Source organism: Lepidochelys kempii, chromosome 9 (assembly GCF_965140265.1).
Source record: "Lepidochelys kempii isolate rLepKem1 chromosome 9, rLepKem1.hap2, whole genome shotgun sequence".
NCBI classification, from domain to species: domain Eukaryota; kingdom Metazoa; phylum Chordata; order Testudines; family Cheloniidae; genus Lepidochelys; species Lepidochelys kempii.
Window position 1 is genome coordinate 90,935,488 of NC_133264.1, and position 16,726 is coordinate 90,952,213.

Here is a 16,726-nt window from a genome sequence, read left to right on the forward strand (position 1 = left end):
TCTATGATGACCAAACGGCGTTAAGACTGAAATAGTGATGGTTAACTTTTTTCCTACCAGCCATCTCTTCCACAAGACTTGTGTTGATCCCTGGTTATTAGAACACAGGACATGTCCTATGTGCAAATTGGACATACTCAAAGCTTTGGGAATTGAGGTGAGTTAACATGTTTCCTAGTGACAGATGACTTCAGAAATGTTAGTGCTAGTATAATGAATCAGCTGACTCTTTTTTTAGCTACTCCTAGATTGTAGAGAATAAGCGCTGAGACTTTGTGAATATCTCCCATAGTACGATATTCTGTGTGGCACTTAAAACAGCAAAGACTAATCTCTTGGTGAAAACTGCTGCTGACTTGGCATGGCTTAGTAGCTGCTCATTGACTATTTAAAATGTTTCGTGACATACTCCGTTGTAGATTACAAGTGTCATAAAAAAGAGTTAGTAGCTGCTTTTAACAGCAAACTTATTTGGATGGGTCTTATAGCAGGCCAGGCTAGCAGATGTGTGCATTTGAGAGTTGCAACTCTTCTTGAAATAAATTAGTTATGTTAGTGGGGTTGGCCTGCATTTTTTTGGCAGATTCAAGTAATTACCACTTTTCCTCCATTCCACCACCCCTGCAGCTATTTAATTAAATCCCCAGGAGTCTTTAGATGACAAGAAGGCTGGCAGAAATCACTCTCCTCCCTTCAGCAGATGGCTTCTAATAACATACTTTTAAGGAGCTTGTGTTTATCAGAGACTGTCAGTTTATTATTAGGCACCTCTGACCTAGGGAAGTGTCAGAGTGAGACACTTGAGAAATCAACTGTACTATATTGTGTGTTTTGGAGGAAGGGGGAATGGAGAGTGCAGAGAACAGGAATACACAAGGTAATAAATATATGAACCTCTTCCAGTTTGCTTCACTAGATCATCTCAGGTTAGCTTTCTCCTCTGCTGGGTGTGTAGAAAAATATTTAATTTGTCCTTTGAGAACTAGGCGTAGCACCAGGGTTTGCAGTACTGGCCCTGAAAGGAACCCCTGTGGAAGGTGGCTCTTTCGAGCGGATTGTTGCTTAGCCCATGAGCCTGTGTTCCATATTTTATCTTTTTAGTTTCACTGTGCCCTACTCAGGAGGGTTGTTCCAAGAAGGCAGCAGGCACGTTGCCCCACTTGCCCTGTAGACACAAGGTTTAATATGACATCTGTGTTGGGCAGGCTACAGCTTCATAGATAAAGAGGACAACTAGAGTTGCACCTTATTTTAAATCATTTGACTTTAAAAAGGTGGATATAGAAGATGGAGCAGAGTCTTTCCAGACCACGGTGTCCAATGAAGCATCAAATAGAGCTTCACTTAACGAAGAGGATAATCGTAGTGAGACTGCATCATCTGGATATGCTTCAGTGCAAGGAACAGATGAGCCGATTCTAGAGGAACATGCATCTTCAGAGCGTAAGTATTCAGTGATCCCTGTCTCTGTCAGTAATTGTTTATACAAATTCCATTAGCCCCTCATTGCATGTTCTCATGCTGCAGGACAACTTAAGTTTTGTTTTGGTATGGCTATTTAAGTTGCCCCTACTCAGAAGCAGAGTGCACTCAGGCCAACCAATTCTAGTGAAGGCTAGTAGTCAAAGGCTATTGTCTAGTAAAAATCTTCTTCCTAGAAAAAGAAGTCTGATAGGAATATAGGTCTTGCAAGTGTTGAAAAAGGCCCTTAACCAGTAAAACAAAAGGTAGGACTCCATTCTTGAGGCGGAAGTTAAAGTTAAGGGAAACACCAGTGGATTCAACTTGAACTTCTGCCTAGATCCATGCCCAAGGTGCCATCTCACCAAATTCAGCTGGGCAGAATAACTGGCTGTTCGTATAAGCTGGAAGTCTGTATAAGGGAAACCCATCTGCTCCCCTTCCTGAATGCTCTGTGCAGCAAAGGTTAAGAAACCATGCACTGAGTGGGATCCGAAATACTAGATGTGTATTAACTCTGGGAAGGAGCTTGACAAGCTTTAGTATTAACATTAGAACTGAATATGTACCTTATATGAAAATCTGTTCATGGCCACAAAGTTTAATGGTGTTTGGTTGTATTAAGCCCAGGACTCTTATGAAGAAGAAAATCTTAATTTACCATTGGTGTCAATCAGGTTTCCTGCTTTCTAGCATTTGTGCTGCATTAAGAGAGCTAGGAGAAACTAGTCTTTTCTGATCCTAGTGAGGAACAAGGTCAAAGAAGAGAGAATGTAAGTTTAACTGGTAAACTATGGATTTCAGCGATCCAAAGGAATTTCTTAGATTAGCCCATGTTACAAGGGCAGTGAGACCTTTCCATGTCAAATGTAGTTTCTACAATATAACTAGATTAATCTACATTCTTGAAATTTTGCACTAGTTATGGAAGATTTATGAAGAGTAGTGTAATACTCTAAGTGATGCAGTGCAGTATGATTAAAAATGGTAAATATCATACTGAATTTCAGATTTCCCAAACTTGAATAGAAAACAGAAAACATGACTTTATAAATATCCTTTGAAGTACTTATAGTCTCTTCTACAGATTAATAACATACTTTCTCCTATCAGAAATAAGATATCGATCTCTTGTCTATAAACTAGAACAAATATAGAAAATGTAGCGAAATTGCTCTGTACTTGTATCCTTCATGTGATTTGTAAGTTTAATCTTCCTATTAAATTCAACTTCCCCAAATGGCTCAGTATTTTTGCTGTTGCTTTATCTGGGCTCTTCCCACCTGAAAAAATAATTTTTTTTTTCCAGTGAACTCCAGAATGATGATGATAAAGGCAACAAGCAGAGTGCTTTTTTGTGTGTGTAATAGGAAATGGTTCAAATGAATAATTAAAACAATCGCAAAGCATGGTATTTGCTGCCACCTGTTGGGTGTCTTGCCCTGGAAAATGCAGGTAGAATTGTTCAGACAAGAGCGAGTGTGCTCTGCTCAAACTAGACAAGTGGATCTTTTCTTTCATTCAGAATTCTTGAAGGCTACATTTTTTTTACATTCCCCCAAACATATGCCACTTTAGTGTATTTACATAAATGATTGAACGTCTTGTTCTCTTCTTGCCACTTAATATTTATTACATTTCCTCCCAGCTCTTGTATGCATTCATATTCCCTTTCTTTTGTTTTAAGTTTTAGTGTATTGTAACTAGCGTGAGGCTACAATACCTGATACATTTTGTTAAGCTTCTTTCTGTCTTCACCCTCTCATCCAGGATCTACCACACAACTATAACCTGGCACTCTGCCCCATATTGGGTGTACTCAATGAGATGTTAACACAAAAGTGTAATTGGCATTACCCTTTATTTCCAAAGGTGCCAATGGTGAAGTAGTGGGGAGAGGGCGACAAACTGCAGCCCAGAAGGGTCTGTACTGCATGTAGGGGTACAGAGCAACATTTCAGTTGCAACATGTTAGCGTATGGCAAGTAGGTCTGTTTGTGTAGAGAGCATGATGCTCGGGAGAGGAAAAGTTAGTGTGTGTTATATACTTCAGGATAATTAAGTGACCCAAAAGGTATTTATTAATTGTTTTTTTCTTTTGTTTCATTCTAAAAGATGACAATCTGCATCTCGTAAACAATGAGTCCCAGTCTCCAGCAGTGGAAGTCCTTCCTCACCTTGACAACCCAAGCTTTGAAGCAGATGAAACCCGTGTTCAAGAAATCAAATCCTAAAAATTTGTCAAGCAATGCGGAATCTGAACCTGTTGTAACAAACTGCCAGTTGTGGTCATAGGTACGTCAAACTGTGTAACAAATGAACTACTCTGGAGCAGCAATGTTGCATTGGAAATATTGGGATGAAAAGAAATTTTTTAATAGATCACAATTACATGGTTTGAAAACTTAACCTTCTGCTAATTTAAACCTTTTTTATCTTCCGTTGGAATTTAGTTTAAGTATTCTTCAGATAAAACTGTCTCAAAAGAACGTATGAAGAAAACCATCTGATTTTAACATTGAACCAAACCTTCCTAACCCAGCCAGTCTTGTGCAGTGATCTTTCCATTCAGCCTGTGAAAACGTATACTGCTTTTTTAAATATTGTACTAAGCGGATGCTCCTGTAGTAGCTGTCTCTGTTGGGAATTGTTTGATTTGGAGCTTACAGATTTAGTATAAAGATGGATTTCTATTACAACCAAATCAATTTTGATCTGGACTTATAGATACTTAATTGTTTTATGTAAAGCAGTGTTCATGTTAACTGTCACTGCTCCAAATTAGTAGGACAGAATTACAAACTAAATGCCTATCAACCTTCCCCTGCTCCCCAAATATTTTTGTGGAATATTAAACCTATTTCAAATGAGCTAAAGGTTCTAATCAGTCATATAATGCAACATATATTCCTAAACCTATTTGAAGGGTTTTAAATAACAGGTCAAGTCTGACTTGCACAATATTGTAAAGGGAACAATTGCAGAAGTGCTGTATTTTTTTTAAAAGAAAAAAAAACCTATTCACTTTCTCAAACTTCTTCTAACTTTTAAATGGAGTCTGAAGGCTATCCTATGTCTCAGGGGTTGTCTAAATAGCTGCAACACCAGCAATGTTTGCTAGTCCACGTTTTGTGGGAGTCTGAAATGCTGAAGACTGTCAACTGAGGGTGAAGGTCTACAAACATCAACTAGAACATGGTAAGGCAACAGGTGATAAAAAATGCTACTGAGTATCGGGGGGTGCATAGTTTAGCAAACTGGATAAAATTGCAATGACTCAACTGATGTCCTGTAAATGTAGCTATAAATTATGGCTGATAATTTTCTAATATTTGTGGGGAGTGGAACACAAGGGTGCCTTAGTACAAAGTCTAGAGCCTCATCCACCAAAGTTAACTAAGTACATCTATAAATGCACTTTATTTTTATTTTGTGTCTTTATTCTTTATTCTGTGGTTTTGTTCCTAATACTAATGCTAACAGAATTTAGTCTAAAGAACAGCAATAATGTACTACTGTTTGAATCTCTTGGGAGAAAACAATGCATTTTCTTACTTCTGTGTAGTATGATTAAAAATGTTGTAAATATTTCATGATTTGTACTGAATTTCTTTGAATATGAAAATGTAAATAAAACTATATTCAAATTGCCTGTCTGATACTTATTTATGTTTGAACATAACCACTTTTATTACTAAATTCCTCCTCTTGGTGGAAACTTAGCCAGCTATTTCAGGTTTCAGAGTAGCAGCCGTGTTAGTCTGTATTCTCAAAAAGAAAAGGAGTACTTGTGGCACCTTAGAGACTAACCAATTTATTTTGAGCGAAGTGAGCTGTAGCTCATGAAAGCTTATGCTCAAATAAATTGGTTAGTCTCTAAGGTGCCACAAGTACTCCTTTTCTTCCAGCTATTTCAATGCTTCTCATTCCTTTTTCCATCCACAATCGCAAAACTGTTTGGGTTTTTTCCCCTCATGTCCCTATCTGAGACGAATGGTGTTTCAAAGACCAAAAACATTACTAAATATCAGGTAGTAATGCATACTACCTATCACCCATAACATAATAGGTAATACTGTTTTGACGTGTTTACTGTTTGCACGCTGAGGGCCTAAACCATTATAAACCTTTCTACAAGTACAGTAAATGATAGTCTCTGCTTTCAATTGAAGAGACAAACCACAACAGGTGCATGGAACAAGCTGGAAGAGTTTGGGGGGGGAGAAAGAGGGTGGGGGTATGATGCACTGCATAGGCTAGCTGTATACCTAATTCATAGGCTAGCTGTAACAATTCTCTCAACAGCCTAGTGGCTGTCTGTTTTCTACATGCACCACAGCAGAGGAGTTTTGAGAAGGGAGTTGATGAAGGGGGAAGTGGCTTTAAGGATTTTTGACAAGCTTGCCTACAGAAGAGGTGGCATAGGAGAAACAGGCAATCAAGGCTGGTATTTCAAGAGCAAAAACAAAAGTTGATGCGATAACCTAAAAAGGGATCGGTAAAGCTCTAACTCCAATTGTAGATTATATGCAAATGTAGCAGCCATGCTATTTTTGAGAACTGGTATGTTGGTGATTTGCACCCTTCATCAATGTTTTAAATTGATATTGCACACCTTGAAATACAGTGGCAGAAGTGTTAAAAAAAAATTCCATGTGGCTGTTCAATGGTACATATAACTTTAAGAACTACTGTACCTTTTAAAATAAAGTATTAAGATGATAAACACATACCCAGTCTGTGTACATGTCACACTTCCTAGAAAGTCCATTATTAGGTAACCCAGCTTGCTTTTGCAAGAATTACTAGATAATCTGCAAGCTCTAGAAGTGGTTCCCAAATTTATTTATTTATTTTTTTTTTTTTTGCGGATCACTTAAATTGCTGAGCATCTCAGCGGACCACTTGATGGTTTTTCCACATGTTGCTTGTACCGTTAGCTAACTGTTCTAAAGCACTTTGGATAAAAGCGCTGTAGAACAAAAAAAACATTTTTTGTCCTACAAATAAAAGCACACCGCTCATATTTTAATATCACCAGTCTTACCTTTCTAATGCGATGGATGTGCCCTCTCTACCCCGCTGCAGCAGCCCCCGAGCTGAGGCTGGAAGGAGGGGGAGTGTCTCCCCTGCCACAGGGTGGAGGCTGGGAAGAAGGCCCTCTCCCTGGCAGCCGCAGCCCTGGAGCTGGAGAAAGTCGCCTCTTTCTCTGGCTGACGCAGCCCTGCACGTCCCAAATTCCTCCCACCCCCTCTTGTCACCCACTGCCCCCTCCCATCCACCACCTATTCACCCACCCCCAAGGCCACACCTGCGTGGCTCCACTAATTATGTGGGTGGCCCTTCATTATTGTGTGCGCGGCCGCCCGGACTCACACCTTAGAGGGAACTATCCGTGGACCACCTGAATGGAGCTCGCGGACTGCAGTTTCAGAACCCCTGCTCTGGAAAGCACTAGTCATCTTGTTTGCTCAACCTGTGAATGAAGTTGAGTGGAATCAGATTCTGCATGCTGTCTCCACTAACTGGGTCTCCACTGGTAATGAAGGATTGGAATGTGACAAGCATAGAGAGCGGGCAGCCTGATGCGAGTCAGTATGACGTGGATGCTGGTCATGAGAGGGAGTTGTGCAAGCTGAAACAAATGCACCAGAGGATAATGACAGCTCTGCTATCTAAGGGCTCCGTCATCCTCCCTGTTATGGCAGTAGCTAAACTTCCACTGGCTACAGTTCAATAGAAGCAAAATCTGGCCCAAACTGACTCATCAAACTACAGGAAGTCTAGCTGATAGTAATATATTTTACAATTCCTATTTCTGCTCCTGTCTCTTGTAACTGGGTTTCTCCATATGAACACAGAGTGCTAAAGCCTGTTTAACATTCTGCAGTTCTCTGAAGTGCAATAATTACGTTTTTCTCTTTCTGCTCATAATATAAAAGGCAGAGTCTGGACCACAGGGGCATGTAGGTGGGGCAAATATTCTGCTATGCATCTCCCCATTGTCAGTGTGCATGAAAATAATGTTGAATTGATTTTCCTGAGATTGTAAGCTCTCGGGTAGGGATGGTGTGCCTTATGTTTTGCAAAGTGTCTAGCATACATAAGGCATGAGATTGGGGTGCGGGCAGAGGACAATGGACCAGGAGAAAGATGAAAGTTCTGGATTAAGGGGAATAAAGATAGTATGCATGTATACATGGTGGCTGCAAAATTTATTCCATTGAGAAACAGCCTGTGGTCAGGTTTCAGAGTAGCAGCTGTTAGTTTGTACCCGCAAAAAGAAAAGGAGGACTTGGGCACCTTAGAGACTAACAAATTTATTTGAGCATAAGCTTTCGTGAGCTACAGCTCACTTCATCGGATGCATTCAGTGGAAAATACAGTGGGGAGATTTATATACACAGAGAACACGAAACAATGGGTGTTACCATATACACTGTAAGGAGAGTGATCAGGTAAGGTGAGCTGTTACCAGCAGGGGGGTGGTGGCGGGGGGGGAGGGGGGAACCTTTTGTAGTGATAATCAAGGTGGGTCATTTCCAGCAGTTGACAAGAAGGTCTGAGGAACAGCGGGGGGGGGGGGGGGGGACTAAACATGGGGAAATAGTTTTACTTGTGTAATGACCCATCCACTCCCAGTCTATTCAAGCCTAATGTAGTGGTGTCCAGTTTGCAAATTAATTCCAATTCAGCAGTCTCTCGTTGGAGTCTGTTTTTGAAGGTTTTTTGTTGAAAAAATTGCCATGTTTAGGTCTGTAATAGAGTGACCAGAGAGATTGAAGTGTTCTCCGACTGGTTTTTGAATGTTATAATTCTTGATGTCTGATTTGTGTCCATTCTTTTACGTGGAGACTGTCATAGAATCATAGAATATCAGGGTTGGAAGGGACCTCAGGAGGTCATCTAGTCCAACCCCCTGCTCAAAGCAGGACCAATCCCCAATTTTTGCCCCAGATCCCTAAATGTCCCCCTCAAGGATTGAACTCACAACCCTGGGTTTAGCAGGCCAATGCTCAAACTATTGAGCTATCCCTCCCCCCCAGTTTGTACATTGTCTAGTTTGGCCAATGTACATGGCAGAGGGGCATTGCTGGCACATGATGGCATATATCACATTGGTGGATGTGCAGGTGAATGAGCCTCTGATAGTGTGGCTGATGTGATTAGGCCCTGTGATGGTGTCCCGTGAATAGATATGTGGACAGAGTTGGCAACGGGCTTTGTTGCAAGGATAGGTTCTTGGGTTAGTAGTTCTGTTGTGTGGTGTGTGGTTGCTGGTGAGTGTTTGCTTCAGGTTGGGGGGCTGTCTGTAGGCCAGGACTGGCCTGTCTCCCAAGATCTGAGAGCGTGATGGGTCGTCCTTCAGGATAGGTTGTAGATCCTTGATGATGCATTGGAGAGGTTTTAGTTGGGGGCTGAAGGTGACAGCTAGTGGCATTCCAACTGTAATACATGTGCACACGAGGGCAGAGTTAAACTTGTGCAAGCTTACTCTCCCCCTCTCTCTCCTCCCCCCACCCCATTTCCTCCCTTTGCTTAATAGGCTAGTTTTAATATCGCATTGACACACTTTTGCATTGGCTAAAGTCCATTTGTAAATACTCTAGCTCTGCACATTTCTTGTTAAACGCATGCACAATGTTTCCATCCTTAAATATTTCCATATGCCCAACAATCTGTAAATCACTAACTTATGTGTTTTGAGAAACAATGGTCTTTCTGTTTTCTTTCACTTTGCCTGGAGTCCAGAGGAGCTCAACAAAAAATGAGAAAGGGTTTAGAAAGCCCAACCTCAGAGGAAAGGTTAATAAAAAAAAAACAAAACCTGAACTTTAGTCTTGAGAAAAGAAGCCTGAAGGAAAGGGAGTGGGGACCAATAACAGTCTTCAAATAGCTTAAGGTCAGTTATAAAGAGGATGGTGATCAAGTGTTCTCCATGTTCACTGAAGGTTGGACAAGAACTAATTTTCATAAACTAGCAATGGTGATTTAGGTAAGATATTAGACAAAAAAAACTTTTCTAAGAATACAAACAGGCTTCCAAGGGAGGCAGTGGAATTTCCATCACTGGAGAGTTTTATGAACAGGTTAGACAAACACCTTCTCAGGGATGGTCTAGGTATACTTGGTCCTCATTCCAAGCGCAGGGGGGTGACTAGATGATCTGTTGGGGGGGGGAACCCTTCCAGCCCTCTGTTCCTGTGATTCTAACACTACCAGCATCATAGTCCATGTATTTGTATTATTCATAAGGCTTTGCATTTTTATTTCCTTTCTCGTTAGTCCTTAACTGACCTGACCTGTGACATTATGAAGTTGTGCAACTCTGATGTACACACCCTTATAAATTTTGAACTGCCCACTTTGTATTTACATAAATATTCTTTGGCATTATGGAGGTATGTAATTTACAAGCAGTGATAGGAGTGGCTCTCCAGACAAGCTAAAAATAGGAACCTGCCTGGGGCTAGGGTTGGTCCTTTAACCCTTTCTATTAATAACAATGTGCCTGAGGTTGGTCCTCTGCTGCCAGAGAACAATAACAGATGCACAATCCTAAAAAACTGTGGGCTTCTGTCTTATTTTGCAGTTCATTTGTTCTCATTGTACATAGTGCATGCTCCATTAAAATCTTTGCAAACACGGAGTTCAGGGAATACTGTGGTACTTGCAAATGGTAATGGCGGTAATGACTATAATGACTACCATAGAAGCATTGAGGTTACCACTGGGAAATCTGGATATCTCCTTTTTTATTTTGCTCGCCAAGAGGAACCAGAGCAGATTAGGTTCACTCATGCTCCTGTGGTTCCACTCCCTGAAGAAATTCTGCCCAAGAGGCTTGAGTCAGAGACATGTTTGAGTTCTTTTCAAGAAATCATGCTGGAAAGATTTCTACTCAACAAGATGATGTGGCAAAGTAGGTCAATTATGTGAACTGTCGTGTGTGTAACCCAAGACTTTTCAGCAGTGAGATTTTGAGTACTGTATTGTTCCTAAACATCTGAAAGGATTTATTTATCATCTAAGGCAGAGGTTCTCAAACTGTGGTCTGTGGACCACCAGTGGTCCATGAGCTCCATTCAGGTGGTCCGTGGATAGATCCCTCTAAAGTGAGCATCTAGGCGGCCGCACATGAGACATTGAAGGGCCACCCACCTAATTAGTGGAGCTGTGCAGGTGTGCCTGCACTAATTAGGTGCCTGAATCCTGGAGAAGACAGACATGTGAGATGGGGGGAATAGGGGGTAGGGGGGAGGGGGGGATTTGGGATGTGCAGGGCTGCAGCAGCCAGAGAAAGAGGCAACTTTCCCCAGCTGTAGGGTTACTGCTGTCGGGGAGAGACGGCCCTCCTTCCAGCCCCAGCTCAGGGGCTGCTGCAGCGGGGGAGAGAGGGCACATCCATCGCATTAGAAAGGTAAGACTACTGATATTAAAATATGAGTTGTGTGCTTTTATTTGTAGAACCAAAAAAAGTTAATAAGTTTTTTTATATAGTGCTTTTATCCAAAGCATTTTACAATAGTTAGCTAACGGTACAAACAACATTTGGAAAGATCATTAAGTGATCCACTGAGACCCTCAGCAATTTTCAAGTGGTCCATGGAAAAAAAAAGTTTGAGAACCACTGATCTAAGGTCCTGCTTATGTTAAAGAAACTTTCCTTAGTGTAACTGTAACAATGTAGTTATCAGAGTGTGAATTTTCTAGATATACACAGGACCCATGTTGAGGGACGGCAAAATTGTAAAAACAGTTTGGGCCAAGGAAACAATATCTGAAGAATTCTTCTTCTCAGATCCGAGCAGCACAAGAGAGGGATCTGTGGCATCACAGAACTGAGGTAGAAAGGGGTGTCTGCAGCTTCAACTTGATCCCAACCACTCCAAAATGAAGTTTACAGGGCTAACCCTCAGCTGTGAACATTGGTGTAGCTCCACTGAACTCAGCAGAGCTGTGCTGATTTACATTAGCTGAGGAGTTGGCCCTATTCTTTCCTCCCTGGTTAAATGCAGGCTGTCCTCACATAGAGATAGATGCTGATCTGCTCGCAAGGCACTCACTGAGAGGTGCAATGGTCAGCAGCATCACTGCTGTTTCCGTGAGCCCTTGCTCCCGTTAAAATAAATGAGCATTTACTGGCTTCAGTTCACTGATGTAAGATTGGCCCTTTAAAGGGCACGTAAGGCTGGGGCTTGGTGTTGAAGCTCCCTATGCTTTTTCTCAGAAGTGTTTAAATCCACTTTAAGATCATACTAGCTTAAGTCCGCCCCACGGTGCTAAAATTGTGACTTTACTTCAAAAATGATGTCCCCTGTGCCATGCCACTTGTGCAAACGGTTATGCAGAGAGACGGCAGCACCAAAATATGTCAGTGATCACTGGATCACAGTTATGGAAAGGGAATAACCCGCTATTGCTACAGAACCATTCTTTCACTGAAACAAATGGTCTCCTGCCTCAGATCAAGCTTTATCTCTTTCTATTGAATGCATTGATTAGAATGCATAACCAGCCTTCATAAAGATCTAAGAAAATGACACATTGAGAGAAAATTTAAATCTCTATAAATTAACTTGCCAAAGAATAGCTGTGTGTGTTTTCAGTCTGTAGTTCATAATTCACTTCCAAGTGAATGTGAAAGAAATAATAGATATTGAACAACAAAATAAATCTAGCTAGGGGTGAACAACGGTTTCTGCTTTTTGTAAAAATATGATTGTAATTTTTTTTTAAATAGCTGATTACCAACGTCTAGACTAAGTAACTGAGGACCTGAATGCCAGGTGCTCGGAACCACCACTGCACTTTATTAGAGCCCTTTAAGAGGCCACAGACTAGAGTGTTATTTACATACTAGTTACAGTCACTAGCCAGCTTCCCTGCTTATTTCTAGGGATGTACAGTATACTTATCATTTAATGCCACCCCCAATCCTACCTTCCTTCAGCCCCAGTGCATCCTGGCTGCTTGTATAGTCCCAGCTCTGGGATAGAGGTAGGTGGGGGGGAGATGTTTACTTTAATCCAATTAGCCCCTCAGCTGTACCGCTACTCAGTTAATTAGCCACCTCTGCCAATTAACTGTCATTCAATCAGGTCCCAATTAATGTATACTGTTGGGGATTTTAAAAGTCAGCTCCTGGTTCAACACACTCTGTCACACTCCAGGAAATAGTCCATAATGTCCTTGAGGGCCTAATCATGCTCCATGAGATCCTCAAACACTTCAAACAGGTGACTACTTTTCAGTTCTTCATGCCTAAAGTTACCTTCATGTGAAGCCATGCAGCTGGTCAGGGCAGGCCCAAACTTGGTGGCACTGGCTGGGGCATGCGCATGGCTATAGCAGTTGGAGGATGTATGGATTCAGCACATCCATGTGCCCTCTCTCGCTGCAGGGTTGCTATGGAAAGCCACCTACACCTTTCACCTGCCTTCCCCTGGTAGAAACCCCCAAGGAAAAGCAAACATGGCCTGGCCTAACCTCCCCCAGGTATGAATCGCTCCTAGGGTGTATCCACACTGGAAATGGGTAGGATAAATTATTTTATATCAGTGTACATTTTACATCCTACCATTAATGTGTATATAAAACTACAATTCTGATATCTTCATTAGCATTCTTCCCAAATTCTGCATCTACACTGATCCCGAGCTTCAGTCACCTGGGCAAACAGGCAAGCAGCTAGGGCTGGGCAAACACCACCAGACGCTTTCTGTGAATGTTTGTCTGACGTTTGCTTTGACTGCATTTGTGCTCACATATGCTCTAGAGACTGAGTTTACTGGCAGGAGTGTTCTTGGACAGGATGACACTTAATAAGTCGCATACTGGAGTGTATTTGCCAAAACTGATTTCTGAATACATAATGAATACTCACACTGAGCTATTACCAGCAGGATAGTGAGTTTGTGTGTGTGGTTTTTGGGAGGGGGGTGAGGGGGTGAGAGAACCTGGATTTGTGCAGGAAATGGCCCAACTTGATTATCATGCACATTGTGTAGAGAGTTGTCACTTTGGATGGGCTATCACCAGCAGGAGAGTGAATTTGTGTGGGGGGGTGGAGGGTGAGAAAACCTGGATTTGTGCTGGAAATGACCCAACTTGATCACTTTAGATAAGCTATTACCAGCAGGACAGTGGGGTGGGAGGAGGTATTGTTTCATATTCTCTGTGTATATATAAAGTCTGCTGCAGTTTCCACGGTATGCATCCGATGAAGTGAGCTGTAGCTCACGAAAGCTCATGCTCAAATAAATTGGTTAGTCTCTAAGGTGCCACAAGTACTCCTTTTCTTTTTGGATTTGAAGAGTTACACTCATCAGATCAGAGAATAAAATCACATGCAGTACCATGTGACCTGTTCCACCAATCAGAACTGCTCACTAACAAACCACAGCCAAGAGGTCTTTGGTGAATAATTCTGAATAAACCATATGTGAGGGAAACTGAGCTGTTCACAGACAATTCACAAAGAGACAAAATTTGTCAGATAAATTATTTATTGCCACAAGCATGTGGGAAGCGCCTTCTTTTGTACCTGTCATATATTAATCCTAAACAAAGAGACACTGCTCATGCATAGAACACACAACTGATGATGCATTACTGTTCCACCAACAAATTTCAGTAATTGGAGCACCAATTCCATTTAAAACAAAACAAACAAATCTGAAACACCGAAGACAGTGTGATCTAGTGATTAGAGCAGGAAGCCAGGAGTCCATTCCCAATTGTGACTGTTTTTTGTGTGTGGAAAATCACTTATTCATTCTGTGCCTCTGTTTACCTGTCTGTAAGATGGGGAAAGTAGTATCTACCTACTCACAGAGATGTTGTGAGGCTTAATTAAATAATCTTACAGCTGGTTGAAAATATGTCACCATTTTTGTGACAATTTAGTCCCGTCTGGCTGACATTTGAAAGTTAATTAACCAAAATTTCTAAATTAATTTTTACCAGCTCTATAGCTACTCAAAAAACAGAATGATATTTTCACAAAAATTCAGTTTTTTTAATTGAAATGTTCATATATGGACTGACCTTTTCATTGGAATTCAAAATTTAAATGAAAAAAGTATAAATTTAAAAAAATTAGATCACCCTGTTTAAAGTTTATAAAACATTTTGAGTGAAACCATGGCCCCATTGAAGTCAATAGAAGTTTTGCCATTGACTTTGATAAGCCCCAAATTTCACTATTTGGGATCCACAGGCGGAAGGTGTTAAATAAGTGTAAAGAACTGTTATTACTATTACATAAACACACACATACGCCCCTTTTGTTTGGTGTTTCTTTTCCCTTTTTAAAATTTTTCTAACTACTGTCTCTCCTCCCTCTTCTTCCTATCTGATCTATTGTTTTAGGTAGATCTGCTATACTGACCTTCAGGTACAGCAATTTCTACTGCCTATAAGATCATCTTGACAGAGGTCTGTATAAATCAGGCACTGATACGATCATGTGAGCACATTACAAGTGTTACCATTTCCCATATGTATTCTTCATGGCTGACACGCTCAGCTTTTTGTATATATTCTGAAAAAAAGTAATAAAATTTGAATTACAGATTATGTGAGTTATAAAGGTTTATTTCTGGGTCTCTTTGGCTATTAAATTTGAATTTTCAACCCACCCCAAAAGAAACCTTTCTGCGTTAGTTAGCCCACTTTTTAAATTAAATGTAAACTACATTTAAAGAGCGGTCCGAAGCACCCCCTACTCCTAAAGGTCTATTGGTGTGCAATCTGTTAATGTTGCAGCCAGCCTCCTTCATAAAAGAAGGGAGGGGAGAGATTTTCCCCTCCCATGTCCCCCAGTGACCCATATTAGTGTCTTTTTTTAAATACACTGTGCTGCAGCTTTAAGGCACCTGGTGTGGGTAAGAATGCAAGGCTTTCACATGGACCTGGTGTGGGTAAGAATGCAAGGCTTTCACATGGTTGATGTTAAACATGCAAGGAGCAGCGTGGCCTAGTGTCTAGAGCACTGAACTGGGACTCAGGAGACATGGATTCTATTCGTGGTTCTGCTAATAGTCTGCTGGGTGACCCTGGGAAAGTCACTTCCCTTCTCTGTGCCCCAGTTTCCCCATCTGTACAATGGGGATACTGATACTGACCTCCTTTGTGAATTGCTATAAAATCATAGAAGATTAGGGTTGGAAGAGACCTCTGGAGGTCATCTAGTCCAACCCCCTGCTCAAAGCAGGACCAACATCAACTAAATCATCACAGCCAGGGCGTTGTCAATCCAGGCTTTAAAACCTCTAAGGATGGAGATTCCACCACCTCCATAGGTAACCCATTCCAGTGCTTCACCACCCACCTAGTGAAATAGTTTTTACCAATATCCAACCTAGACCCCCCCCTCCCACTGCAACTTGAGACCATTGCTTCTTGTCCTGTCATCTGCTACCACTGAGAACAGCCGAGCTCCATCCTCTTTGGAACCCCCCTTCAGGTAGTTGAAGGCTGCTATCAAATTCCCTCTCACTTTTCTCTTCTGGAGACTAAATAAGCCCAGTTCCCTCAGCCTCTCCCCATAAGTCACGTGCCCCACCTCCCTAATCGTTTTTATTGCCCTCTGCTGAACTCTCTCCAATTTGTCCACATCCTTTCTGTAGTGGGGCGGCCCAAAACTGTATGCAATACTCCAGATGTGGCCTCACCAGTGCCGAATAGAGGGGAATAATCACGTCCCTCGATCTGCTGGCAATGCTTCTACTAATACAGGCCAATATGCCGTTAGCCTTCTTGGCAACAAGGGCACGCTGCTGACTCATATCCAGCTTCTCATCCACTGTAATCCCCAGGTCCTCTTCTGCAGAACTGCTACTTAGCCAGTCAGTCCTCAGTCTGTAGCGGTGCATGGGATTCTTCCGTCCTAAGTGCAGGACTTGGCACTTGTCCTTGTTGAACCTCATCAGATTTCTTTTGGCCCAATCCTCCAATTTGTCTAGGTCACTCTGGACTCTATCTCTACCCTCCAGCGTATCTACCTCTCCTGCATCTTAGTGTCATCCGCAAACTTGCTGAGGGAGCAATCCATCCCATCAATGAAGATGTTGAACAAAACCAGCCCCAAGACCAACCCCTTGGGCACTTTGCTTGATACTGGCTGCCAACTAAACATTGAGCCGTTGATCACTACCCATTGAGCCCAAAAATCTAGCCAGCTTTCTATCCACCTGATAGACCATTCATCCAATCCATACTTTAACTTGCTGGCAAGTTCTATGTCCCCCTCCTTGTTCTA

The 16,726-nt window shown here is 41.7% G+C and overlaps 1 protein-coding gene across 1 annotated transcript in view; it reads left to right on the forward strand.

Moving 5' to 3' along the window:
* Nucleotides 1–5,044, forward strand: part of RNF128 (ring finger protein 128) — a 44,480-nt gene extending 39,436 nt beyond the window's left edge. The window contains exons 5-7 of the mRNA XM_073358339.1: nt 61–157; nt 1,275–1,443; nt 3,577–5,044. Coding sequence (XP_073214440.1) covers nt 61–157; nt 1,275–1,443; nt 3,577–3,695 — 385 coding nt within the window. The 3' untranslated portion in view covers nt 3,696–5,044. The remainder of the gene's footprint in view (nt 1–60; nt 158–1,274; nt 1,444–3,576) is intronic.
* The last annotated feature ends 11,682 nt before the right edge of the window (nt 5,045–16,726 follow it).